The 27,670-nt window shown below is 48.8% G+C and overlaps 1 protein-coding gene across 2 annotated transcripts in view; it reads left to right on the top strand.

Moving 5' to 3' along the window:
• The first annotated feature begins 2,104 nt into the window (after positions 1-2,104).
• Chlsn (cholesin) overlaps positions 2,105-27,670 on the top strand; it is a 100,987-nt gene continuing 75,421 nt past the window's right edge. Inside the window, exons 1-2 of one of the 2 annotated variants that reach the window (XM_090324321.1) lie at positions 2,105-2,188; positions 9,786-9,903. In XM_090324321.1, the coding sequence (XP_090180447.1) occupies positions 9,787-9,903 (117 nt within the window). In that variant the 5' untranslated portion in view covers positions 2,105-2,188; position 9,786. Of the gene's footprint in view, positions 2,189-2,286; positions 2,435-9,785; positions 9,904-27,670 lie in introns of those variants that run through there. The other variant, XM_090324322.1, reaches the window with a different exon arrangement.

Here is a 27,670-nt window from a genome sequence, read left to right as displayed (position 1 = left end):
CACAAAAAGACAAGGTATAATCACAAAAAATAAAACAAAAACCCTAAAAGTATACTGGGCACCCTGGTTCACTGTACTCCCAGCTACTCGGCAGGTAGTGGAGATGGGAAGGATTATGCATACAGCACCTCTCCAGTGTCAGAAATGAATAGACACAGATTGAGATTTTGTCAAGACAATTTACTTCTGCAAATGGGTACAATGCCATTGTGCTACCCAAAGTTAGGCAGGCAGACCAGACAGGGAAACTTGCTAGTTTTCGTTTGCCAGTCCTTGAGCTTGAACTCAAGACCTAGGCACTGTCCCTGAGCTACTCAAGGCTAGTACTCTACCACTTGAGCCATTGGCTTTTTCTGTGCATGGTACTGAGGAATCAAACCCAGGGCTTCATGCATACTAGGCAAGCACTCTCCCACAAAGCTACATTTCTAGCCTTTGCTAAGTTTTTATCCCAGTCCAAACTATCCCTCCTCCTTGTCAAGGAGTTAAGACTCACATTGATTATCAGGGTTAGAAAAGGGGCTGTTCTTTAGTTCTAATAAAAGATTTGATTTAGGCAGGCACACTGGCTCACGCCTGTAATCCTAGCTACTCAAGAGGCTGAGATCTGAGGATCTCAGTTCAAAGCCATCCCTGGCACTAAAGTCCATGAGACTCTTTAATTAATCACCAGAAAACCGGAAGTGGACTGTGGCTCAAGGGATAGGGCGGGAGCCTTGAGCTGAAGAGCTCAGGGTTAATGCCTAGGTCCAGATTTCAAGACCTATGACAGACAAAAAAAAATATTTGATTTACTTATCTTCCTTCCTTCCTCCCCCATCCCACAGCTGGCTGGGAAAGAGGTGGGTGACACAGTTGGTGGAGGTTGATGAGGTCAGTAGGAAGCTCCCACTCAAGTTTGGCACTAGTGGCTCCTACCTGTACCCTAGTTACTCAGGGAAATGAGATCTGAGGATCTTGGTTTGAAGCCAGCCCAGGCAGGAAAGTTGGGAGGGAAACTCTTCAATTAACCACCAGAAAATGGGAAGTGGTACTGTGGCTCAAAGTGGCCGAGTGCTAGCCTTGAGCAAAAGAGCACCCAGGTCCTGAGTTCCAGTTCTATGACAGGAAAAAAAAAAAGTCAGCATTTGTTAGGAAAATGCAGGAGAAAGGAAGGAAACAGGCCAGACTCAATCTTCCACGGGCAAGGACTGTTTCTTGAGATTCTATCTCAAGGGACACAGCCTTCCCTTGGGCTTGGAGACTGTGTGTCCAAGCTGGGACAGGAGATGGATTTTTATGGGGTCTGAACAAGAAGGCAGAGGCTAATGCAAAAGCCACTAGGTCAAGGGAGGTGGGGGCTTAGCTGTATTGCCCTGCTAGAGTCAAGACAGTAGACTGCCTAGGTATGTACCTTAGGAAAACTGGGTGTGAAGGGAGGGTCAATCCTTCAGCATTCACTCTGGTGCCAACTACTGGAGGTCATCCACCGGAATCCATAGTTTGCCTCTCTCCTTCCTTTCCTCCCTCCCTCCCTTCCTTTTCTTTCATCTGCCCTGGCGCTTGAACTCTGGACTTGGGGGAGCTGCTCTTTTGCTCAACGTTAGCCCTCTACCACTTCCAGCCTCAGCTGCTACTTCTATTATTCTATGATTATGGTCGTTGTCGGTCGTGGGACTCGAACCCTGGACCTGGGCGTTGTCCCTGAGCTCCAGGCTACCGGCCCTACCCCTTGAGCCACAGCACCACTTCCGGTTTTCTGGTGGTTACTTGGAGATAAGAGGCTCAGCATCCGGGCTGGCTTTGAAGCGCGATCCTCAGATCTCAGCCTCTGAGGAGCTAGGGTTCCAGGCATGAGCCACCGGCTCTGGAATCTAGTTTGCACTCGATGCGCGCAGCAGGCGCAGGGGTCAGGCTGGCACCCAGGTCGCAGCGCGCCGTGGGCGCCGCGCCTTCCGGGGCTTATTGCCTTAGCAACCGAAGGCTTGCACCCCGCCCCCGCAACCAGAGGCGCCAGGAGATGACGCCAGCATCCCGCGCCAGAGCTTGCCCGCAGCTCCACGTGCCATTGGCCAGCACGAAGACGGAGGCGGGTATCCACCAATGGGAGGCGCCGCGTGGCTGGAGGCGGGACTGGCGCGTCCCTGAAGCGCCCGGCCTGCCGGAAGCTGGCGTCAGGGAGGACTTGAGCGTGCGCCGGCGGGCTCAGGTGGGTATGGCGGGCCACACGATTGGGCGTCGGGAGCGCCGGGAGAGCCGAGGAGACTCCGAATCCCGACGGGCGCCACGCGTGTGTGCCCCGGGTTACCGCCCTCCTCGTGGTCCGCGGGACTCGGTGGTCGGCGCCCGCGGAAGCCGGGCGAGCAGCCCCCGGGCGGCCCGGTGTGGACGAGCCGGGGTGGGAAGGCAGCGGAGCCCTAGCCGCCCTCAGAGCTGTTGGCGCCCGCCTTCTCTCGTAAGCTTGTCTCGCATTTCCCATCATCCATCCATCCGTCCATTCGTCTGTCCACTCCGCGGCCCCTCCTTGGTTTCCTCCTTTGCGTCGTCCGTCGCTCTAGGCCGTGGGATCATCGCTGGGGATCAGGTAGAGACGAATTTAGGACAGAAATCTCATCTGCGGGCCTAATCTCACGGTCTGATGGGAGAGTGTTCGCCTAGCATACACGAGGCCCGCCCTGAGTTCGATTCCTTGGTACCACATACACAGAAAAGGCTGGAAGTGATGCTGCAGCTCAAGTGGCAGAGCGCTAGCCTTGAGCAAAAAGTCTTCAAGGACAGGGCCCAGGCCCTGAATTCAAGCCCCAGGACTGGCAAAAAAAAAAAAAGAAAAATCTCATCTGCTTCCTGATAGGAACCTCTGAGAAAAATCATCGTGGTGGATGGCAGGTTGAGAGGAGAAGCAGAGGAAGCTGTAGACAGAGGGCTAAGGTGAGGGAGAGGAAAAAGGAACAGAGGGGGAGGTTCCCAAGGTAGGTTCAGGACATCACCAGGACCCTGCAATCTCCAAGGGAAAACTTCGACGTGAGGCTTCTCTCCCCTCCCCCCCAGTCCTGGCTTGAACTCAGGGCCTGAGCACTGTCCTTGGGCTTTCTCAAGGCTAGAGCCCTATCACTTGAGCCACAGCACCCTTTCTGGCTTTTTCTATGTGTGTGGCACTGAGGAATTGAACCCTGGTCTTCGTGCATGCTAGGCAAGCACTATCACCAGGCCACACTCCTGGCCCCCTAACAGATATAACTCTAGTAGAAGGATGTGGGAAATTAGCTGGAGGAGTAAGGTGCAGATCCAGAGATCAATCTCAGAGAGACTGGTCTGCGTCAGGACACCTGGTGTAGACATAGTAAACACAAGTCAAATCCTGGATAGTATTTTTGCTCAAGGTTGGCTCTGTACCACTTGAACCACAGCTCCACATTTGGCTTTTTGCTGGTAATTTGGTGCTAAGTCTCACAGACTTTTCTGCCTATTTTCTGACTTCAAACCATGATATTCAAATTTCGGCCTTCGGAGCAGCTAGGACTACATGTGTTAGGATCGTTTTGTCACTTGGCTGTTTATTGAGAGGAGAGACACTGAAGGGAGATGGATCAGGAGCTTTGATTGTATTAAGTTTGGGGTTACAGATATGTAGGTGATCTATACAAGTATAACAGACCAAGTCAGCAGTGTAGTTTGGGGAGAGCTCTGAGAAGAGACCTCAAGATGGAGAAAGCTGGGCTGCTGTCACCAGTCAGATAAAGTATGCACTGAGATTCAGCCACAGTCCTTAGTCACATGGTGTCTCTGTGGTAGAGTGCTGGGGCACACTTGATTAAATGCCATGCACTGAAAGGCAAGTGGCTCTGGAAGAGCAGTGAGAAGGCAGAGGTGAAGCTGCTGGAGATGGAGAGCATTGCCTGCAGTGATGCCATGGTGACGGAGAGGAGATTGTGCATGGTAAAATGTTTGGTGCCCGTTAGATGGGTGTGGTGCTGAGGGTGTGTCTCTGGATCCCTGCTCAAAAGCTGAGGTTGTCTCCAGAGGCCAAGACAGGGAGAAGTTGGAGTATGAGAGTTGGGAGAGGTGACATGAGGTCCTGTGGGAGAGGGCCTGAAGTAGGGAACAGGATATAGTTACTGAGCCCCACTGGACATGCTCTCGGAGAGGTCAGAGGTTCAGTTTGCCTTGAGATGGTCAGCAGAGCCCTGTGAAGTACCAGGTGGGGTAGATAGGAAGGCAAGGAGAGGTACTGAGTGCAGAAACCGAACAGAGCAAGAGTGAAATGTAGTTATCTCAAGGGATGGCAGATCATTGTGCCCTCAGTGCCCCCTGGAAGGACAGGAGGTAGGGCTGGTAGATAGATGGTTTCCAAGCTCTGAATGAATAATACTGAAATAGGATGTGAGAGGGAGGGTTCTGGGTCTGTGGGCGAGTTTCTGAGGCTAGCTTTCGAGTGGGTCATTTTGGGTGTGGGGACCCTGGACTCCATTTGTGGACACCCTCCACTGAGCTCCCTAGGAATCTGCTGGTGGGCTTTCTTCCCAACCCTGCTCCCGTCCAGTCTCCTTCCTCCTCCACCCATGCAACCCAGGGAACTTAGCTTCGTGCTGCTTTGTAGGAGTTGATCCAAGTCACTTGGTGTTTTCCTGAAGGCCTGGGAGAAAACAAATTTTCTGACAGTGGTAGCCGGTGCCACAGGTATAGCTTATGGTTCCCAGGCCTGGTTCTAAACATGCTGTCCCATGTTAAGGGTGTACATGGCTTTCTCCAACATGCATCTCAGCTCATAGATTTTCCCCATCATTTCTTTCCTTGGCATTTGAGCTTTTTTTTTTCTTGGTAGTCATGGGGCTTGAGCTTGTCCTGGGTGCTGTCCCTGAGCTCTTTATCTCAAGGCTACTGCCCTATCCTTGAGCCAAGCCCCACTTCCCATTTTTTTCTAGGGGTTAGATGGAGATAAGAGTCTCAGGCCTTTTTGTGCCCCGGCTGGCTTTGAACCTTGATCCTCAGAACTCAGCCTCCTGAGTAGCTAGGAATATAGGTGTGAGCCACCACACCCAGCTTTTTTTTTTTTTTTTTCTGGATCATGGGGCTTGAGCTCAGCCTGGGTGTTGTCCTTGAGCTCTTCAGCTTAAGGCTACCACCCTACCCTTGAGCCTCAGCCCCACTTACCATTTTCTAAAGGTTAATTGGAGATAAGAGTCACAGGTCCTTTTGTGCTTGGGCTGGCTTTGAACCTTGATCCTCAGATCTCAGCCTCTTGAGTAGCTAGGATTACAGGCATGAGCCACCAGGCCAGCATTTTTTTTTTTTTTTTTAAAGAAGTGTGTGTGGGGCCTGGAGTTTGGCCTAGTGGTTAAAGTGCTTACCTAGCATGCATGAAGACCCAGGTTCGATTCCTTGGTACCACATATAGAAAAAAAGCCGGAAGTGGTACTGAGGCTCAAGTGGTAGAGCTCTAGCCTTGAGAAAGTCCAAGGACAGTGCTCAGACCCTGAGCTCAAGCACAGGACTGGCAAAAAAAAAAAAAAAAAAAAAAGAAGCGTGTGTGCTGGGAGTTTGGCCTAGTGGTTGAGTGCTTGCCTACCATGCACAAAGACCCGGGTTCAATTCCTCGGTACCACATACATAGAAAAAAGCTGGAAGTAGTGCTGTGTACTCAGGTGGTAGAGTTCTAGTCTTGAGAAAGCCCAAGGATAGTGTTCAGATCCTGAGTTCAAGCCCCAGCATTGGCAAAAAAAAAAAAAAAAAGAAAGTATGTGTATTTGTAGAGTTGTGCAACTATCCCCACAGCCTAACATTGAAATACTGTTCTTCCCAAAGGCACCCTGTATTCATTAGAGTCACTTCCTGTTCTCACTGCCCTCATACTCAGCACCCATGAGCTTCTTTCTGTATGTAATTTTTCTGAAATTCTGAGTATTTCCTACAGGTAGAAGTATACTGTTATGTGGTCCTTCGTATAGGATTCCTTTAACATGTTTTCAGGGTTCATCCATTTCACAGCTGTAGCATGTGTTAGAATTTCTTCCTTTCTTTGTAGCTGAATACTACTCCACTGTATGGCTGTATTTCATTTGGACATTTGTGCCCCCTGTTCCTTTTGGATATTCTCATCACTGTTGTTGTGAATATCAATTTCCAAGTGGTCATTGACATGTTCTTTATTTTGGATAAATAAAGAAGTGGAATTGCTATTAATCTTAGGGTAATTGCTTGTTATTAACTTTTATTTTGTATTCTTTCTGGTATTAGGCTTTGAACTCAGAACCTTGCTTGCTTGGCTGGCACTTTACTACTTGAGCCATGCCTGAAATCTCACTTTTTGCTGGTTAATTGGAGATAGAGCTACTTTGACTTCTCCTCCTAAGCTGGCCTTGAACCACAGTCCTCTGGATCTCAGCCTCCTGATTAGCTAGGAATACGAGTATGAGCCACTGGTACCTGACATGGGTTTTCTGTTGTTTGTTTGGTTTTTTTTTTGCCAGTCCTGGGCTTGAGCTTAGGGCCTGAGCACTGTCCTTAGACTTTCTCCAGGCTAGAGCTCTACCACTTGAGCCTCAGTACCACTTCTGGCTTTTTTCTACGTATGCGGTACCAAGGAATCGAACCCAGGACTTTGTGCATGCTAGGCACTCTACCATAAGGCCTAACTCCAGGCCTTGGGTTTTCTGTTGTGGTGGTTGTAGTTGTGGTTGTTGTGTTTGTTTGTTTATTGCCAGTCCTGGCTTGAACTCAGGGCCTGAGCATTGTCCTTGGGCTTTCTCAAGGCTAGAGCTCTACTGCTTGAGCCACAATACCACTTCCGGCTTTTTCCATGTATGTGATAACCTAGGAATTAAATCCGGGCCTTCATACATGCTAGACAAGCACTCTACCACTAGGCCAATCTCCTGTCACCCCCTTTTTTTGTCGGTTGTGGGGCTTGAACTCTGGGCCTGGGTGTTGTCCCTGAGCTATTCAGCTCAAGGCCACCATCCTACCCCTTGAGCCACAGCACCACTTCTGGTTTTCTAGTGGTTAATTGGAAATAGGAGCCGCATGGACAGACTTTAGTGCCCAGGCTGCTTATTTAAACCAAGATCCTCAGGTTTCAGCCTCCTGAGTAGCTAGGATTACAGGCATGAGCCACCATGTCTGGCTTCTATTTTGGTTGGTTTGTTTTTTAACTGAGGAACTGCCAGTCTAGTTTACAAAGTGGCTGCAACATTTTACCAGTGGTGAATGAGACTCTAATTCCCCATATTCTCCATAATAGTTATTGTTCTTTTTTTCCTTTCTGATTTTACTTTTTTGCCATCATTTACAATTTAATAGAGTACATTTTTTTTTCCTTCTGCGATGTATGTTTTTGGTGATCTAAGATACCAGCATGTATGTAACCCAGCTTCACAAAGATTCATCCCTGTTTTCCTCCTATGTTCAGGGTTTTGGCCCATGTTGAGTTGATTTTTGTGTATGGTGTGATGTAGGTATCCAAATTCCTTTTCTGACACAGCTGTGCAGTTGTCATGGCACATTTGGTTGAAGAGACTAATATTTGAATTATCTTGGCATCTTGGTTGAAAGTCAGTTAACCAAATATGAAAATAAATTTGTTTTCTAGGACAAGCATTTGTTGTCCCAGAGTTATGAACTACTAAAAGAAACCACTCAAAAACATGGAAATGTCTTTTTCTTCTTTTTGACAAATAGACTTAGCGATTCCTTTTTTAATAATATTCCCAGAATGAATATAGATTTAACTTTTTTCATACCTAGTATGTAAATATTTGCCGAACTTTTTTCCTTTCTCTGATGCAGTGACTGGCTGGCGTCTTCCTTGTGCTGTCAGTGCCCTTGTGTCAACAGTCCTGTTCTTTCAAGATTTCTTATTACATGGCTAATTGAAATTTGAGGCCTTTGGCTTAAGATATCCCCCCCCCCCCCGCCCCCTGATACTTTTTAAAGATAAGGCTTAATTTGAGGCCTGGAATTTCTGATTCCAGACTCAGTGTGCTGTAATTAGTGGCGGCACCAGGTGAGGTAGGGGCCCCTAGCATGCTCTGTGCCCGCTCCTGGCTCTCTCCCAGATTTGACCCAGCTCCGTCTCCAGGGAGGCCCATTGCTCTAGGTCTTTCCATTACTATCATTCTCTGTTACTTGTTTTTGGCTTTACTGGGTTTGACCTCAGATCCTCTCACACTTGCTAGGCAGTTGTGCTTTGTCACTTTAGCCAATCCCCAGCTCTTCTTTGCTTCAGTTATTTTTCAGGTATGGTTTCTGTATTTACCAGGCTGGCCTCTGATCACAATCCTACCTCTGCCTCCTGAGTAGCTGGAATTACAGGCATGAACCATTGTGCCTGACCTCCTCTGTTTTTATTTATTTAATTTATTTATGTTTCATTGTAAAGGTGATACACAGAGGGGTTATGGATATATAAGAGTCAGGGAAATAGTGTATTTCTTTTCTTTTTTTTTTTGCCAAGCGTGGGGCTTGAACTCAGGGCCTAAGCACTATCCTTGGACTTTCTCAAGGCTAGAGCTCTACCACTTGAGCCACAGAACCACTTCCAGCTTTTTTCTATATATGTGGTACTGAGGAATCGAACCTAGGCCTTTGTGCATGCTAGGCAAACACTCTGCCACTAGGCCAAACTCCCAGCCCCTGTTTTTATTTATTTTTGTGCTGATACTAAGGCTTGAACTCAGGGTCTCATGTTTTTACTTGTTTGTTTGTTTGTTTTATTGTTCAAGACTGGTATTCTACAACTTGAGCCACAGCTTTATTTCTGGCTTTTTGCTGGTTGATTAGAGATAATCCTCAAGGACAGCTTTGAAATGTGATCCTCAAATCTCACAGGTGTCAGTCACCGGTGCCTGGCTGTACTTGACCTCTTTAAACTTATATATATTTACCATTTTAAAAATGGAATTTCTTTTGACATACAAACCCTCAGCTTAATTTTAATTATGATTGTATATAGAAATTCCCTTCTTGAATACCTGTTTGTTAAACATGACATTTGAAATATGATGTAAAAGTCAATGTTAATAAATTCTTTAATTAAAAAAAAAAAGGTAGCTGGGTGAAGTGGCTCACATCTATAATCCAAGCTACTCTGGAGGCTAAGATCTGAGGATCAAGGTTCAAAGCCAGCCCGGGCACAAAAGGACCTGAGACTCTTATCTCCAATTAACCTCTAGAAAATGGGAAGTGGGGCTTGACTGAAGGGCAGTAGCTTTGAGCTGAAGAGCTCAGGGATAGTTCCAGGCCCAGTTCAAGCTCTGTTAGCCACAACAACAACAACAAAAAGGAATTTCTTGGGCCAGGAAGTTTACCCTAGTGGTAGATTGCTTGCCTAGCATGTACAAAGACATGAGTTTGATTCCTTGGTACCACATACATAGGGGGGAAAAAAAAGCCAGAAATGGTGCTGTGGCTCAAGGTGTAGAGCTCTAGCCTTGAGAAAGCCCAAGGATAGTGCCCAGGCCCTGAGTTTAAGGCCCAAGACTGGCAAAAAAAAAAAAAAAAGAAAGGAATTTCTTAGCCGGGCACCAATATCTCACATCTGTAATCCTAGCTACTCAGGAGTATGAGATCTGAGGATTGCAGTTCAAAGCCAGCCTGAGTAGAAAAGTCCTTGAGTCTCTTATCTCTAGTTATTCACAGGAAAAGCTCAAATGGTGGAATGCTGGCTTTGAACAAAAAGGAGCTCAGAGTGTCCAAGCCCAGAGTTTGAGCTCCAAGACAGGCAAAAGATAAATAAAATAAAATTTCTTTATATTTGTGTTGTTGTGGGAACCTACTCTCCCGCTCATTTAGCGGTGTGTTCTGTCTTGTAGGATGGCAAAACAGAAGAGAAAAGCTCCTGAACGGATAGAGAAAAAGATCAAGAAGCGGAAGAAGGAACAGGCAGCGACAGCTGAGGTCAGGCTCCACAGGCAGAAAGCCAGTCCTGAGGTAAGGCCCTGTACCTCTGTGGATCAGGCATAGCCTAAGCCACAGGGGGGCCTTCTCTGTTTCCTCAGGAGGTAGTGGGACCAGAGGGGTTTAGGTAAGTGGGAGGAGCCTCTCTTCAGCCACTATATCTGTAGGCTCCTGTGTGACCCCGTGAGGGCCCAGGTGAAGCCCGCATGTGACCTGGACTGTGCTTTCTCAAAGGAGCTTTGGGACAGAAGGGGACATTACTTCTTACTGTGAATACATGTGGGGGGTAGGGTCTAGAGACCAGAGTTTGAAATCTCATGCATAAAAATGGCTGGGGTGTAGCTCAAGTGGTGCAGTGCCTGGTCTTGAATTCAAGCCCTGCTATGTAGCACATGTGTTGAGAGAGTGAAACTCCAGCATTTGTTGGGTCTAAGCAATGGAGTTGAGATGTCCGAGAGCATGCACACCATGGTCTTGCCTGTGTCGCTGGCTTTGTCCTATCCTGGGCTCTGGCCCAGTCCTCCTGTGTGACTTCTAGGCCTCACCGCAGTGCTTACCTGCCTGGTTCACAGTGGTACCCTCCCTCTTTCAGCAGGTGTGTGAGTGAGTGATCCACTCAGCTCCATGATCACACATTGTGTCCGTCCGTCGACGTAAGGTGAATCCCAGGAGCTATGCAGCTGGGTGTCCCAGCAGGTGGCCGCGGAGGCTTGTGCCCACATCTAGGCTGAGTGCAGTGTCCTAGGAGGACAGGGATGTCGGTGGGGACACTGCGGGCTTCATGCAGGTGGTTGTCCTATATCCTGTGTCCAGATAGATGTACGCAGTAACCTACTCTTATAAATAAGTAACCAGAAGGGATGTTTGTTCTATCAGCTCTGAGACCGTGATGTGATTTGGGTGTGTATATGTATATATATATATATATATATATATATATATATACACACACACACACATACATACATACATACATATGCACATATATATATATAAGTATATTTATTTCCCCCTTGGTAATAGGGACAGAACCCAGAACCTAGGCAAGTGTACCACCATTGAGCTTCTACCCCAGCCCCACAACGCATGAACAGATAGAACCTCCATCAGATGACAACTTGCTAAGGCCCTTGCCTTATCTTGGAAGGAAGGATTAGAGTAAGCATGCCGCAACGCCACTCCAATGTTGCCAGCTGGGCCTTTGTGTGGTACCCAGAGAGATTGCTATGCTGGAGAGCAGCATGCCTGGGCAGGAAAGTAGAGCCTCATCCCCTTGACTGGTGCCTGACCAGTCTTTGTGTGTGCATAGGCTGGGCACTAGGACTCCGCCCAGCTAGGCCACCCTGAGCATCTCTTGCACAGAACTGTGGGTTGGGTGGGGCCTGTGAAGTGAGAGCAGGTTCTACAAGAGGTCTGTAAAGCAGACAAGCCGAGCACCTCTGCTTTGTCCAGGGTTCCCTAGCTGTACACCCCTTGGGACTGGCAGCTGTGTGCATAGGGCACCTTGATCACATCTGTAGTGGCTCTTAGAGGACAAGGTAGCATGGCACCTGCATCCACATCTTGCTAAACTCATTTAGCAGGCCATTAAGTTCTGTTTCTAGCATTGATTCTTCCTGGTTCCTGAATTCCAGATGGAGGCCGACGTTCATAGCCCCTGGAGTCTCTCCCAGAACTCCAGCCTCTGAGGGCAGAGCTTTCTCAAGACTCCTCTGGTTTCCTGAAAATGAACTCCACTGTGGAAGTTTTTCATTTGTCAAACCTGTAGCTTTCTTTTCATTCTTAGCAATCCCTCCTGTCTTTTCCCTCTCCCCAGGCCCCTGGCCCCTGGAAGGATTTACACAGCAGCACTGCTGGTTTAGGGTTGATGCATCGTATGGCCAAGGTTAAAGTTCCTGTCCAAGCCCAGAAGTAAATAATAGACATCCTTTTTAAGTTCAAGTGATCTTTTTTAAATGTGAGTATTTTGATTACTAAAATACATGTTGAAGCTGGGAGCTGATGGCTCATGCATATAATCTTAGCTACTCAGGAGCCTGAGATCTAAGGGTCACAGTTCAAACCCAGCCTGGGCAGGAAAGTCTGTGAGTGTCTTACCTCCAATCATCTACCAGGAAGCTGTAAGTGCTGTGGCTTAATGCCAAAAAGCCTTAAGCCAAAAAGCTCAGGGTCAGTTCCCAGGCCTTAAGTTCAAGTGCTGCAATCGACACCCCCTCCCCCCCAAAAATATGTGTGTGTGTGTGTGTGTGTGTGTGTGTGTGTGTGTGTGGTGTGTTTTGAATCACAATGTTTTGAGACTGGGCATAGTGGTACCTGCCTATAACCCAGGTAAAAGGCTGGGAATGTGACTTAGTGGTAGAATGCTTGCTTAGAAGGCATGAAATGCTAGGTTCGATTCCTCAGTATCACATAAGCAGAAAAAGCTGGAAGTGGTGCTGTGGCTCAAGTAATAGAATGCTGGCCATGAGCAAGTTCAAAACTCAGGATCAGACAAAAAGCAAAATGTGTTTGTGTGTGTGTGTGTGTGTATTTTTTGGTGTGGGGGTTGGTCATGGGGCTTGAACTTAGTACCTGGGTGCTGTCTCTGAGTGCTTCAGCTCTACCATTTTGAGCCACAGCGCCACTAGTTTTCTGGTGGTTAATTGGAGATAACGGTCTCACAGACTTTGAACCATGATCCCAGATCTCAGACTCCTAAGTAGCTAGGATTACAGCATGAGCCATGTATTTATTTATTTATTTATTTATTTATTTATTTTTTTTCCAGTCCTGGGCTTGAGCTCAGGGCCTGAGCACTGTCCTTGGACTTTCTCAAGGCTAGAGCTCTACCACTTGAGCCTCAGCACCACTTCTGGCTTTTTTCTATGTATGTGGTACCGAGGAATTGAACCCGGGTCTTCATGCATGCTAGGCAAGCACTTTAACCACTAGGCCAAACTCCCGGCCCGAGCCATGTATTTTTTTATTCATAACACACACACACATACACACACACACACAGTGTATGTTGAGTAGGAGAAGAAGGAAGTTGAACATGTTTTGCATGTTTCATCTGATCTCTTGTTTGGTTTTCAGCATGGAACTACTGGTAGATTCATATACTCTGTTTATTTTTGTGGTCGTAGGTATTGAAAGGGGGCCTCTGGCCCCTTGGAGAAGACCCTGGGGAGTGGGCTTTGGGAAGTTGTGGCTTGGCAGTCTGGCCAGCAGAGGTCGCAGTCCCTGTCCTTGTGGAGGGAGTGCAGAAGCCTGGGTGAGTTCCCAGGCTGCCAGGCTTGCTTCTTGGTGGTCTCTGAGTCGGTACTATGGCTTGGGAGCATATATATGTCCTCAGGCCCCCTTCTTTTCTCTTGGGGAGCTAGTCTTCCCCCAAAGTGAGTGCTAGTCTACTGCCTGGATACTGGTCTCTGGTTCATGGGAAATGATTAAAAGGAGGTGTCAGGCATATTTTTAGAGGAAAAATATGGAATGCTTAGCATAAGCATTGGAACAGGGTGGGCAGCAAGGCCTGATGGAGAAGTACAGTGCCCCCTCCCAACCCCCAGTGGCTGCCTGTGAAGTTCTGGGACCCGCTGCATCTACTTCCCACAGTCCAGTGCTGTGTGCCTGCGCCAGCACAGCAGATATGTCCCCATGTCCTGGAAATTTCATCGCCCCTTGGGGAGTGGTTTCCATGGAGCTCAGTTCCACTTGGGCCTGTGGGCTCGGCCTGTGAGTGGCCTGGACAGCATGGGGCTACAGCCTTCCTGCCCTAGCGCTGAAGTCTTGGGCATGGGGGAACTGGGTGTGGGACTGTGTGGGTGCTTTTGGATGTCCTTGTCAGGAGTGTTGCTATAGACGCCCTGCCTGTTGTCCTGGTGACTGGATTCTTGGCAGCTGGTCTGAGGAAGGGCCTGGCACCTGCTCTTCCTCCTCTTCAGTGCTGTGCCGGGGCTTCCTGGGGCTGGCAGGCTGACATCCACAGGACTTTCTTCCTCTGAGGGTGATGCCTGGACAGGAGAGTCTCAGCCTGTGCCCTGGGAAATCCTTCTATTGAGCCCAGTTACTCAAATCAAACTCTCTAGAGCCAGTTCCTGCCGCAAAGGGCCATGAGGACTGAAGTCCACCCAGCATGGTGCTGGTGATGCTGCAGAGCGCCTTCCCCCTCCCTTATCCCTGCCAAGGATATGCATGCCGGGTGTTGTGAGCCACATGAAAGGAGATAACCATGACACCAAGTGTCTGCAGGGTGTGGGCCCCTCTGCAGCAGGCCGGACTTGGCTGGCAGAAAGGAGGGCTGAGAGGAGAGCAGGACTCCTCATGGCCTCTCGGGGATGGGTCCTGCGTCAACCAGCCTCTTTTTCCAAGGGCAGCAGCATAGGGTCGGATTTTTAGTAACCTCTGAGATGCCAGGGCCAAGATGTGGTGCTGGGCTGGCTCTGCAGACCACAGAATAGCTGCGTCACCTGCAGTCACCCAGCTACTGGGGTTCTTCAGGGTGTCTGGGGTGAGTGCTGACCCCGGGCAGCAGTGGCTCTGAGAGAGCTGGGAAGCACCATGTAAGGAAATATCCCCATGCTTATTGGCATCTGCTGCCCGTCACCGTGACTGTTGGCCATGTGGATGGGGACCAGGACCAGCCAGACTGGAGTGTGTGTGAGTGGTGAGTGAGTGTGTGGGCAGCTGGCTGGCCAGTGGCAGTCAGTTTTCCCAGTGCAGCCTTGCTCATCCCTGTGTGGTCATGGCTCCGGAATCTGCCCGATGGTCTCGGGCTGTGGTACTCACATGGACAGGCCCGGCAGCTCCATGCTGCTTCATTTTCTTGGTAAGCTTGAAAATCAGACACACATCACATGGGCAGTAAGCCCTCAGCTTCCTATAAAACCATTAGAATGAGGTTGTGAACTTCATGGCCTTGAGAATTTTCTCCAAGCCAAGACGCTTGTCCAGTGGGATTTCGTCAGAAGAGCTTCCTGCTCTGGCCAGCTTTTGTCATTGTACCCTTGGGAGGAGTGGTGGCTCTGCTAGACTCACAGCTCCCTGAGCTGAGCTGGCTGTGGTGTGATTGCTGCCTATCACTGCTGGACATGGGCTGGCAGGCAACTGAGTGTAAGCTGGACATTGGAGCTGAAGAGATTTAGTCTGGTTGATTGTCTTCCATGGAGGAAATAGATTGAGAGAACCTGTGTTGCCTCAGAGCTGGCTCCCCAGGTGTCTTCTCCCTGGCTCCATTTCCACTTCTTCCATGTTTGTGGCTGAGTACTAGTTCACCGTTGAATTTCCTCATAACCATCCCTGGGTGCTGCTTCTTGGACATTTGAGTAATCTCTAGGGGCATGTGTGTGTGTTATGAACGGATACACATCTGTATGAGCCTTTCTGTGGCTGCTTTCCTGGAGATGTACCAGGACTAGGCCTGCTGTAGCCATGGTGGCACAGGGCGGGGTGGGGCGGGGTGTGGGGGGGTCTCTGAGAACCTGAAGAGCTGCTTTCCAGGACATCTAATGTCAGCACTTGCTATTGTCATATTTTAAATTTCAGCCAGTCTTAGTGCAGTTGTGCTGTACCCACAACTGAGTGGTTTTAAAAACAGCCCCATTGAGGAAACATTGACATAGTAAGCTGAAGGTTTATAGTTTCTCCTTGCATTTGACAAGGGATGACGGATGGCGGACATATGTTTTGACCATTCTGAAATTGTCTTTCATCACATGCTCATCTCTCTACCCTGGTTTTTGTTGTTGTTTTGTCAGTCCTGGAGCTTGAACTCTGGACTTGGGTGTTTTCAAGCCTAGTGCTCTACCACTTGAGCCACAGCACCACTTCTGGCTTTTTCTGAGTAGTTTATGGAAGATAGGAGTCTCACAGCCTTTCCTGCCTAGGCTGGCCTTGAACCATGATCTGAGATCTTACTCTCATGAGTAGCTAGAAGTAGAACCCAGCCTTTAACCTGGTTTTCATGGTTCTGATTTATTTTAATATAACAGGGTTATAGTAGGGAGAAATGGAGAAGAGAAATAGTTCCTGTTCCCCTTACAAGAAATGGGAGTAAAAGATTGCTTCTGAATTCTTTTAGTTTTTAAAAAGTATGTTTAGTTATCTAGTAGAGTAAGCATCTTTGCGTTGTCTCTTTGGATAATATTCTTGCTGTCACATTTGTTTACTTTAGGTGCTGGGAACAGAACCTCAGGCCTCATGGTACTTGGCCAATCCCCAGGTGTGAGTGTATTTTCTCATTTGTGTGATTTCATGACATGTCTTTGGTGACTAGTTGAGGTTCTCTTGAATGTCATTCAGGGAGGTGGGGTGGTTATGGACATCTGGTCTGCTTCTTATGATCATTCTCAGGTACTTTAGAGTTTGCTCTTTGCTGGGACATGTTATACAAGTTCTTGCTGGTGGCTAGAGACCTCTCTATCACTTTGATATTGAGCTTCTCGGATAACCATATGGAATATTCTAGTCTGTCAGTGGAGTTTTAGGCACATAAATGCCTGTTGCTAGGGTTTGGATCTCCAGAGTCCCCTCAAGGTTCATTTGTTAAATAAAGGCTTTGTTCTGCTGCTAACTCACACCTGTAATCCTAGCTACTCTGGAGGATTTGGGGATCTAGGTTTAAAGCCAACTGGGGCAGGAAAGTCCATGAGATTCTTAATTCCAGTTAAACAGCAAAAAGCCAGAAGTAGAGCTGTGATTCAAGTGGTAGAGTGCCAGCCTTGAGTGAAAAAGCTAAGGTATCCCAAACCCTGAGTTCAAGGCTCAGGACTGGCATTCTCTCTCTCTCTCTCTCCCTCCCTCTTTCCCCTCCCTCCCTCCCTCCCTCTCTTTTGTCTCCAGGATGGCACTTTAAGAGGTGGGGCCTTATGGGTGGGTCTTGAGGTCTTTAGTTCTTTCTGTAGGGGAAGAAGTGCAACCTTGGTTTGTCCTTGTCCTCTTTTGCTTCCTGGCTGTGAGTCCCACACACAGTGAATGCTTTGCTGTAAAGCCATACTTTTTTTTTTTTTTAGCATATAGTGTCTTTTTGTTGTTGTTTTATTTATTTATTCATGTTTTTAATTGGGAAACATTTGGATTTCTCTTTTTTTTTTTTGCCAGTCCTGGGGCTTGAACTCAAGGCCTGAACACTGTCCTTTGGGCTTTCTCAAGGCTAGAGTTCTACCACTTGAGCCACAGTACCACTTCCGGCTTTTTTTCTATGTATGTGGTACCGAGGAATTGAACCGGGTCTCTGTGCATGTTGGCAAGCGCTCTACCACTGGGTCAGACTCCCCACCCAACATACAGTGTCTTGAGAGGTAAGCATTGGGGCCAGGTGTTTGGCCTAGTGGTAGAGTGCTTCCCTAATATGCACAAAGACCTGGATTCTATTCTTTGGTACCACATACATAGAAAAGTCAGAAATGGTGTTATGGCTCAAGTGGTAGAGCACTAGCCTTGAGGATAAGCCCCAGGACTGGCAAAAAAAAAAAAGGTAAAGATTGTTGAAGAAGCCAGAGACTTCAGGGTATCACCAGCATCGCTGTTTCTCCTGTTATGACTATAGTTCCTGTGACCAGGTGCTTGCATGTGCACCAGTGTGACAATGTACATGGAGCCATGCTGTCCATGGAGGCAGTCAAAGCTTAATTTTAGGCCTGGCTGCTGCAGAGATGCTGAGGGACAAGACTCTCCCCTTAGATCCTCCACTTTGGAGGGGCTCCAAGCTTTTTGATCTCCTCTTCCTCTTATTCTATGGGCCACCAAAGGCCACGTTCAGATGTCCAGCCCCTGTGACTGCTCAGGACAGACTGCATTTCTGTGGGCAGCATGATTCCTTGTCTGTGAGCTGGAGGCTTTCTGACAGTGGCTGGCTTTTCTGGTTTGGTTATGGTTTTGGTCACAATGCCTCCCGCTGACCAGAGTGGGTCTCAGCTGGGGTTTGGTCAGCTTCTCTGTGAAGGATGTCTAGGATGTGATCTAGATTCTGCAATCCTGGGTTGGGTCATAGCCCTTCCTCACTGCTGTTTTCCGCATTAGCAGCCTATAGTACACAAGCGCATGGCCAGGGGTGTGGCTGTGGGAGTTTGTCCATCACAGTAGACTATGGATTCGTCTGCCCTGAGCTCTGTGGTTTGGATTCCTAGCCCACCAAAGCCAGGCTCCCACCTTGCCTGCACCTGTGGCCCACAGTCCAGTCTTACCTCCTGCTTGTGTTTCATTCTGTGAGAAAAGTTCCTGGCAGCACTTTGAGGGAAAGGGACCTGGCCTTGGAGGCTGGAGGCTGTGACCATCAGGCTGCACTTGGAGGCCGGTGGCACTTGGCTTACTGTGCTGTGCTGAGGGCTGTGTCACTGCTGAGGTAGGAAGGTGGCTGTGGCACTGGGGCTCAGGACCGGTGGGCTAAGAATGCTGCCACGTCCATCTGAGCATCAGAGGCTGCCATAAAGTCTTATATCTGCTTGGTGGTTGTACATGGCCAGGTTTTTGTGGAGATTCCATGTACTCTAGAGGCGGGACAGCCTGCCCCTCCCCCAGGGCTGTGTCCCCAGCCTTCTGGCCTCCTGGCCTCCTGCTTCTGTCTCTTGGGAGGGCTGCTGACTGATTTCCTGGTGGCTGTTTGGTGAGTAGAATCCTGGACAAGGGATCCTTGCTGAGAAGTCCTCAGAGAGCCTGATCACAGACTCAGAGACTGGCAGAGCTGCATGACTGGGGTGCCCTGGCCTTTGGCTGCCTGTGGGGTTTGAGCTTTCTTGAGGATGAGGCTCTGTAGCCACGTTGCCCCCTCACAGAGCTGCCCAATTGAGAGGTGGTATGACTGAGCCCACTAGCAGAGGTGACAGGGAGGAGCTGCTCCTTGTGCCCTTGTACTAGCTCTGAGACACATGTGTCGGGGAGGCTCCTGTGACACTTCTGTGCCATTCAGGTGCTCTTCAGGGTGACAGCCACCCACTGGGAGCCTGTCTCCTAGTCATTGAGTGCTGGAGGGAAAGTGACCTTACACCTACATAGTGAGCAAGACAGAACCATTGGGTACTTGTACTCATTGTCTCTTAACCCTAGTAAGGGGAGGTCCTATTTGCCTGTGGCCCAGTTTTCTGCAATGATATTGTGCACCTCAAAACCTGGAGTAGTGTCAAGACCTGGTAGTGTCAAGTCCACGTAGTGTCTTGACCAGTGTCAAGACAAAACGGTCATGCAGCCCCCAAGGCTTTCAGGAATGTGTTTATGTATATTGTATACGTGTGTATTCCTGTGTATGAGTGTATTATGCACACATGTTTTAGTGTGTATTTTGCATATATATGTGTATATATACACACATACACAAGTGCATGTGTATGTGCACGCATGTGCACTTGGGTGCTCTTCATAGCTGCTGATTTCTGAACCCCTACAGTCAAGATACAGCAAATGACCCCTGGCAGTGCCCTCCACCTATGAGGGAAGGCCACATTGGGTGGCTGTCAGTGGTGTTCTGTGACTCCAGTTGCTATTGCCATTCATGATGCCTGGTTTTTATTTCTCTAGACTAAGTTCCCTGGGTGTGCTCGTGGGCTATATGGTCTGTGCACATGGGTTTTCTAGTAGCTGCCAGGGTATTCCACTTGTTATCTCTGCCCTGAGTTGGGGAGTATACCCTCTCCCCCTGTACTGCATGGGGTGTGGAGCAGTCACAAGTTTATTTTAGGCAGCCCTGAGGGCACATCCGAAAAATGACAGCCAGCTGTTGTCCAAGAAGTCAGGAAAGGCATAATTTACATGGCCCTGGTAAGTGCTTCCTGACTGGCAGTCCTAGGACATGCTGGAGACCTGGAACTGGATTTTTCCTGGCTTTGTGCTGATGGTCGATGTACCTTTGTGACAGACTTGGAGTTTTCCTGCGTGATTCCTTGTGGGCAGGTGGAGGCGGGCTGAGGACAGTGATGGGGAGCAGGCAATTCTCCTCTATCTTCCTACCTATGCATATGTGCTGGCTCCGTTTCCTGGTTGGCTGGAGCCTGGCCAGCTTTTCTCACTGTCATGCAAGTCTAACAGCTCTCACTCCAGGCCAAGGAAAACAGGATCTGCCTGCTCATTCTCCCATTCAGCTGTACTCCTATGGGTTTTGCTGCTGTGGGCTGGGGAGATGCTGGTGAGCCTGCCTTCCTCTTGATAGCAGAAAAGAACTCAGCAAATGTAATTTTAAGCAGTAATGTTTGTTCTCCTGAGTTATACATGATCAATGTAAAAAAAAAATTAACAAACACAGAAAAATGTGCAGGAGAACCCAGGAAGGCAGGATGTATCCCCTGAGGCCCTGAGGTCACCTTCAGGTTGTACCCTCTTAGGCCTTTTCTGTGCTCTGAGTAGGGAGATGCTTATGTTCCAGTGGGAACTAGGTGTTCCTTGTGGCATTTGCCTCTTCGCCCTTGCAGGGGTCCCCAGTGCCTGCCCTTGCTCTTCCCTTTGGGTTATGTGCTCCAGGCCCAGAAAGAGGCTAGGAGGTGCAGAGGTCTTGGCTATCATATCTTCCTCATCTAGACAGATGCTTTTAAGATGGGAGCGGGCAGTGTGGCTCAGTAGGAGTTGGCCCAAGACCAGGCTGCTGCTCAGGGAAGCAGAAGCCACTCCATCCTGTAGCGGAAGTAGCATGTCTATCCATTTACACCATGCCTAACTTCCAGTGTTGTGTCCCCACCCATGGCATAGTAGGAGTATGAACCACTGTGTGGATTTTCAGTGGAATACCTTCCCCATTTGGAGTGTGGTCCATCTAGTGCTAGAGCTTCTCCTACATTTCCTAGACCCTAGGCCACCTTGTTTTTCCTCAGTGGCCAGGGCTTGTTTCAAGAGCTGGGGATAGGTCAGCTCTCATGTTGTGTGCCTGGGTGCCTTGTCTGTTCATCACACCAAGAGCCATGTGGGGTAATGTGGGTGCTCAGGAAAGTGGAAAGGACAGGGCTGCCTGGCAGACCCATGACCTAAAGTCAGAGGACTGGACGCAGACAAGGTTCAGGATGAGGCTGGTGGCCTTTGGTGACAAGCCTATGACTGTGGCAGCTATGTTGGTTCTTACTTCTGGGACGCACCAGCAGGCAAGGTGGTTGTGGGACCCAACTGGGGCCTAAGGGCCAGATGGTGTGTTAAACGTAGGGCCTCTGCGTGCTCTCAGTTAGCAGAGAAGGCTCTCTGGAAAGGCTTAGTCAGTTTGTGAGATCAAAATGCTAAAAATGATCATGTGCTCATTGAAAAAGTATAACGAGTATGGGTCAGTATGGTGGTTTGGGTGATGGCGGGGGGGGGGGCACGTATTTTTTCTGTTCAGACAGACACAGTACTGGGAGAAACAACAGAATGGCTTCACAGACTGAGCCCCAAAGCCAGAAATAAAGATAGCACTCAGAATCACACCTTGAGTGCTGCAGAACCCCACGGCCCCAAGCCATCCACAGTTTTCACAAGGATCTCTCAGACGCCCTGAGGCAGGGGTGGAACTGAGTTCCCATCCCCAAAGCCAAGTATCTCTACTCCAGTGTGAAATAAGGAACCCTGCTGTGGTCCAGGGCTAGAGGGAGAGGCTTTGCCACCAAGAAGACAAACAGAGGTGTCCTTGTTGCTTACCAGGTCAGCCACCCTTGCTGCCTGAGAGGCAGGATGATGGGAGGATCACTGTTAATTAGATTTTGTGTTTATTTGACCATGTGTAGAGCCAGGTCCCCTAAGTGTTGTGATCCCTATTCTTACTGAACCCCACGTCCAGTTAGCCTGGGTTCCTTGCCTTTAAGCATCCTAATGTGACTAGGCTTCCTTGTTTAGCTGGTCACACCAGCTCCCGTGGCCTCCTTCTCATCTACTCCTGCCTCATAAAGCAAACTATGTACTTCCAAGAATGCTACTGCCAGTGGAGCTCCTTTCTGTACCTGTCTCCCTCCCACTTGTCTTCCTTCCTGCCTGTCCTTCACTTAATGTCATTCTCATTGCTGTCACTAAGGCCTCACCCTGCATGGTGCCTGGGGCATATGCAGAACTCTGGGAAACTTCTGACCTGAATGGATTCTGGGGTGCCGTTCTGTCTGTGGTGTGATTGCCCTCTGATACAGATGCACCTTTGAACCTGCAGAAAAGAGCACCCACCTGTCTGTGCTTTGTAATGTTACCTGATGCTCTGGTGAAGTAGAGCTTGCAGCCTGCCTGCCTGGGCTCCAACGCATATCTGCTGGCAGATGGATGGGGTCTTCTTAACTTTTTTTTTTTTTTTTGCCTTGACTGCTCTCGAACCACAAGCTTCCTGAGTAGCTAGAATTACAGACATGTAGCACTGTACCTGCCCTGTCCTGTCTTGTGTGTGTGAGGTTTGAATACAGGACCTAGGTGCTGTCTCTCAGCTTTTTTGCTCAAGACTTCTACCATATGGATGAAACACAACTTCATGTCCCTGGGGTGTGTGTGTGTGTGTGTGTGTGTGTGTTTGTGATTTCTGGGAATGGAATTTTTGGATGTTAGACAAAAGTACTCTTACCACTAAGCCACATCCTCAATCTTTTTGTTTTTCACTTTTTTTTTTTTTTTTTTTTTGCCAGTCCTGGGCTTAAACTCAGGGCCTAAGTGTAGTTCTTGGGTTTTTCTTAAGGCTAGATCTCTACCCCTTGAGCTCACTGCACCATTTCTGGCTTTTGTCTATGTATGTGGTTCTGAGGAATCGAACCTGGGTCTCCATGTATGTTAGGCAAGCACTCTACCACTAAGCCAAACTCCCAGCCCCTGTTTTTTACTTTTTCTTCTTGTCAGTTGTGGGACTTGAACTTAGGGCACTGTCCCTGAACCTCTTTCTGCTCAAGTCTAGCACTCTACCACTTCAGCCACAGTGCCATTTCACTTGTTTTGAATTAGGGGTTTCTTCATATTGTACTGGCTGGTCTTGAATTTTTGAACACAAGTGATTCTCTTGCTCTAGTCTCTTAATAGCTGTAGTTGACACTACCAGATCCAGCTTGATGTTACTTAATTCTCCTTTTTAAAAATAAAAACATTGTAAAAATACAGAAAATATGGAAAAGTTTAGAAAGAAAAGCACTTAGTATCTTTCAGCATATTTGTAATTTTTCCCTGAGCGTTTTTAAAGGCAGGCATGGCTGGCCTTCAGGTTGCACCAGAACTCAGATGACCAGGGTGGGTCCTCAGCCTCCTTTGAGAAGCCTGTCCCATGCTGATAGCAAAATGGGCCTGAGCCTCGGTCCCTAGACTGCAGCTGTGTCCCCATGGCCTGCCTGTCTGCCCGAAGCACTGGTGTCTTGTACTTATAGGTCATGGTGTTCGTTTAGTATTCTCATGTAGGTCACACTTTGCTCCTGAGGTGCTGAGAGCTGGTTGGGATGCATTTGTTCCTTTCCATGGCATTGTGCAGGGCTGGGCATGTCTTAATTACAACTCTTCCATGTTCTCCCGTGGATCTCCATGCTGACAAAATAGAAACATAGAAACATGCAGGTGTACATGTCTGCCTTGGCCCTACCTCTATCGAGGATTGTTTCTTTCTGACTGCTTAGGGTAGGCCCCTGAGGGTGCTGTATCAGCTTGCAGAACTGTGACCATGGCTACTGAGGGTTGTGTGTTTCATTATACCCACTGTGACACTCACAAGGATGACCATCCCACCAGTGTGCCCAAGGAAGCTGCCCTGCTTGGGGTGTGAATTCCCAGACTGGAGACATCGGGCTGCATATTTGCACAATCCTTTCAGAATCATTCTTGAAATGGCATGGAAAGATTTCCCAGGGTGGAGTAGCTGCAGCTGGGAAAACACTCATGGCTTTGAAGATGTTTTCCCAGGCACCAAGCGCGCATCTCCTGCTGTTAGGAGCACGGACTGCGTCTGGCTTTACTTACTGAGCTCCTGGGACAGTTAATGGCAGAACTCAGCCTTTTCCTCAGAAAGCTGTATTGTCTGCTGTCAGGAACACTGAGGAGGACAGGCCGCTAGTACTCAGGCCCAACTGAGAGGCTAGAATGGGGTGGGGATGAGGGTTGCATCAGCTGTCACAAAACTGCAAGAGACCATCCACTGTTACAGGTGGTCATCTTCCTTTCTGTGCTCAGAAACCCTTGTTTAATGAGTCACTTTTGATGCAGTGCCCACCTAGTGCATACCCTCACCTCCTCACAGCCCCACCCAGGTGTGTGTCACTTCCTTAAGGCCCCACCCTGCTCGGGAAATCACAGCAAACCTCTGGATTGGCTAAGAAAACATGATGAGCCATACCAGTCAGCTCTGACAGAGCCTGCTCAGAGTGCAGGGCAGAGACAGACCTGTGCTGGGGCACACAGGCCTACCCTTCTATTCTATAGTTCTGCCAACCTGGAGGTGCCAGCCTTGCCTGTGTGATCCAGAGAGCCATGATGTAAGTTCTGGGTGCAGTGAAGCCAGCTATAAATATTCTGCATTCTTGAATATTAAGTGACAAGTGAAACTGTGGGCTGAATTCCCAAGTTTTGGCTTTCCCACAAGGAACTCCAGTCTCAAGTCTCACTGACACCTACCTTGATGACACAGCGAGCTTTAGGAACTGAGATGCAAGTTAGAGCCACTTGAGGGTGTCTCCTCAGCCTCTGTGCTTCTGAGATGCTTCACCTCATAGCCACTGTGGCACACAGTGCATGTTTTCTAGAAACTTGCTTGCTGAATTATGACCCCTGCTTCACCACCAGCTGGTCCTCTCACAGTTTGCACCTGACATACTATCTAGGTGAAACTTTCACTCTGGCCTCGGTATTCCCTTCAGTGGTTCACTGTCACACATGGCTTTCATTGCCTGTATGACCAGGGTGCAGTGGCTTGCAGTGGCCAAGGCGTACAGAGCCACTGCTTGTGGGCCACTGCCGGAGCCAGCTGGCAGCAAGGCGGGATTCCTGATTTAGGGGCTGAGGATGAGAAAAGACAAGTAGCAGATGGGGTCAGAAAGGCTACAGCCCAAGACCATAGCCTAAGGGTGTAAGCTTAAGACTGTAGCTCCCGTTTATTTCTCATTCCGGTCTTATATACTCTCTACAAAACAAGAACCTGTCAGGTGTTACATTGATAATCAAGTCTCAGCAGAAAGTGATAAAGCAATAACACATTTGTACCTAATTGTAATCAAGTCTCAGCAGAAAGTGATTCACAATACTGATGATATAGCTCAAAGTTCATAGGCATGGCGTCATACATGACAGCTCATTTCTTTGTGTGGTTATCTTACTCAGTGATACAGACCCATGGGCCAGCCTGACCCTACCCTTGGCTCCCAACATACCACAAGGCACTTTGGAATTCGGGCCATTTTGGCAGCCGCAGAAACATCCATCCCTATGACCATGACCTGTGGGTGATACCTGCACACCCTTTATGTTGAACGATGTCTCATCCTCAGGAGGAAAAGACCAGGAGGACCAGAGTTTGAGGCCTGCCTGGATAAAAAGTGAGACTCATATCTCAATATATAAGCCAGATGTGGTGATATACATCTATAGTATACCTTGGAAAGCATACATAGGAAGATCAAGGTTTGAGATTGCCCCCCCCCTAAAAAAACTAGGGCTGGGAATGAGACTTAATAGTAGAGTGCTTGCTAGCATGCATGAAGCCTTATGTTTGATTCCTCAGTATCACGTACACAGAAAATGCCAGAAGTGATACTGTGGCTCAAGTGGTAGAGTGCTAGCCTTGAGCAAAAGAAAGCTCAGAGACAGTACCCAGGCCCTGAGTTAAAGCACTGGTACTGCCCCCACAAAATGTTATCTACTTCCTGGAAGAGTGGTGTGGGTGACATGTGGGGTCATACATGCATATGTGTCTGTCTACATGTATAGCTTGGGGTTCCACTCTGGGCATCTCATATAGTTGGTGGGCTTCCCATGCCCCTCCTGGCCTGTGAGCTGGGCTCCAGCCTCCCCTGCCAGTTGGTCTGGGTTCCCAGCACCAGGGCTTTCGTTCTGAGTAACCGGCTGCCTCTTGGGTCCAGCTGTAGCTGTTTCCATCAGTTCCCTCCTGTGCAAGTCGCCAGCATGTCTGAAGAGGAACTGTGTGCTTGAAACTAGAGGCAGGGTTAGCAATGTTTCTATGCATATTAATTGAGTTTCCCTCTGTTTTGTATCTGGTAAGAAATCTAATATGTGGCACTCTTGGTCTTTCTTCCTTAGGACAAACACACAGCACAAGCACCAATTTATCCACCAAGTGATTTGAGAATTAAATCAGTCCTGAGAACCATACAGCCTTTGGGGACCTTTAAAAAACACACACACACACACACACACAACAAAGAGAAAAGGGGGGGAGAAAATAGGACTTTGTTCAAGACAATGAATTAGGGGAGTTGCCTTCTACTGTAGCTCCAGCCTGGCTGCTGTGCTCTGTGGGTGCAGGGTAGAGGGGGCTCTGTATCAGCCTGCCCAGCACCCCTCCTTTCCCACTCATGGGGAAGGAGCGGCAGGTGGATATCTCCCCAAATGCAGTGCTGAAAATCAAACCTTAGTGTTCCATTTTGCAGGTGTCTGAGCCTTGTGATTATCACAGAAATATGAGAGAAACAACTTGAAAGCAGAAAAAGCCTTGTTCTACCATGGCTGGCTGTGGGACAGGAGGCACCAGGGTACCCTCTGCCCTTTGAGGGCATGCCCAGTGACCTGCTCCATCTTCCTGCAGTCACCCCAGCCTTCACTGTCTAGCCACATTCCTACCAAGCCTTCAGCCCGGGGCCTTGGGTGGGGCAGTGGGGCCCGAGCTATAGTATGCATGTTGTATGCATTGCTGGCAGATTAAACTTCAGAGTTTTGGAGGGAAAGCTGGAGCAGAGGGAAGCAGGACGCTCAAGCACAGGTGTTGGGGACTGAGTGGTTGGGCCTGGTGGGAGGGTCAGCTCCTGAGTCATTGTGCTGGTTACCTCCCCTTGGGTGGAAGCATGACTAGGAGGGTTTGGGGCTGTAGCTGTGGGAACGTGCTCAGGTGTGCGGGTCCCGAGGCCCTGGCTGGTGATTGTTGAGGAAGTAGTTAAGGCCACCATGCTGTTCTTTTCATTCCTGCTCTCCCTGGTGTCTTCCTGTTACCCCCCCCCCCCCCCCCCCGCCACCTACCCCCAGCCTTCGCATCTCTCTGCCGCATCTCTCTGCCGGGGAGCTCCATGCCACCCTACTGGGCTTTAGGGCAGGCAGAGTGGCTCTTCTCTCTGGTTTTCAAGGCAGGTGTATGAAGGACAGGGTAGGGACTGAGGCAGTAAGGCTGTTTGGATAGGGGTGGTGACTGTGGATGTTGCTGTCTTCTCTCAGCTTGGCAGTTGTGGGCTACAGAGGGCCTCCATTTATGCAAGCATCATAGGTGCCAACTGCAGGCATCTGCCACCAGCTAAGAGGTAGTGCTACATGTCAGCACCTTCTTTGCCCACTACTTGCAGGGTGCTGTTCCCATGCCAATCCTGAATGCCCCACGAGAACTTCATATGCATGGAGGTGCAGTATGCATTGGGTCCTGTAGTTCATTTTCTTTGGCTACGTTGTACAGCTTTTGATTGTTCCCTCCACAGATTGACTGCATTCCTGATAATAACATGAGTTGTTTCTGGTCTTTGGCAGACCAGTGCTGTAATGGACACCTTACTGCAGGCATCACCAGGCATGCTCAGGAGTCTCTCGTACCTGTGACAGGTCTCGGTTTTTATTGCTGTGACTCTTTGTCTCTAGTAGAGAACCTGAGCTGTGAATATGAGATTTAATAATGGCTCTGGAATCAGGTGTATTTTGGGGGGGTCCTTGACTCACAAAGGTACAGGTGAGATCATCCAGGGCTTCCTGTACTTGCCACATGGGCATCTCCATTGGCAGCTGACCTTGA

Source organism: Megascapheus bottae, chromosome 34 (genome assembly GCF_031878675.1).
Source record: "Megascapheus bottae isolate mThoBot1 chromosome 34, mThoBot2.hap1, whole genome shotgun sequence".
In the NCBI taxonomy this organism is placed as follows: Eukaryota; Metazoa; Chordata; class Mammalia; order Rodentia; family Geomyidae; genus Megascapheus; species Megascapheus bottae.
The sequence above is the reverse complement of the archived record's forward strand: the minus strand, read 5'-3'. Positions and strand labels throughout refer to the sequence as shown.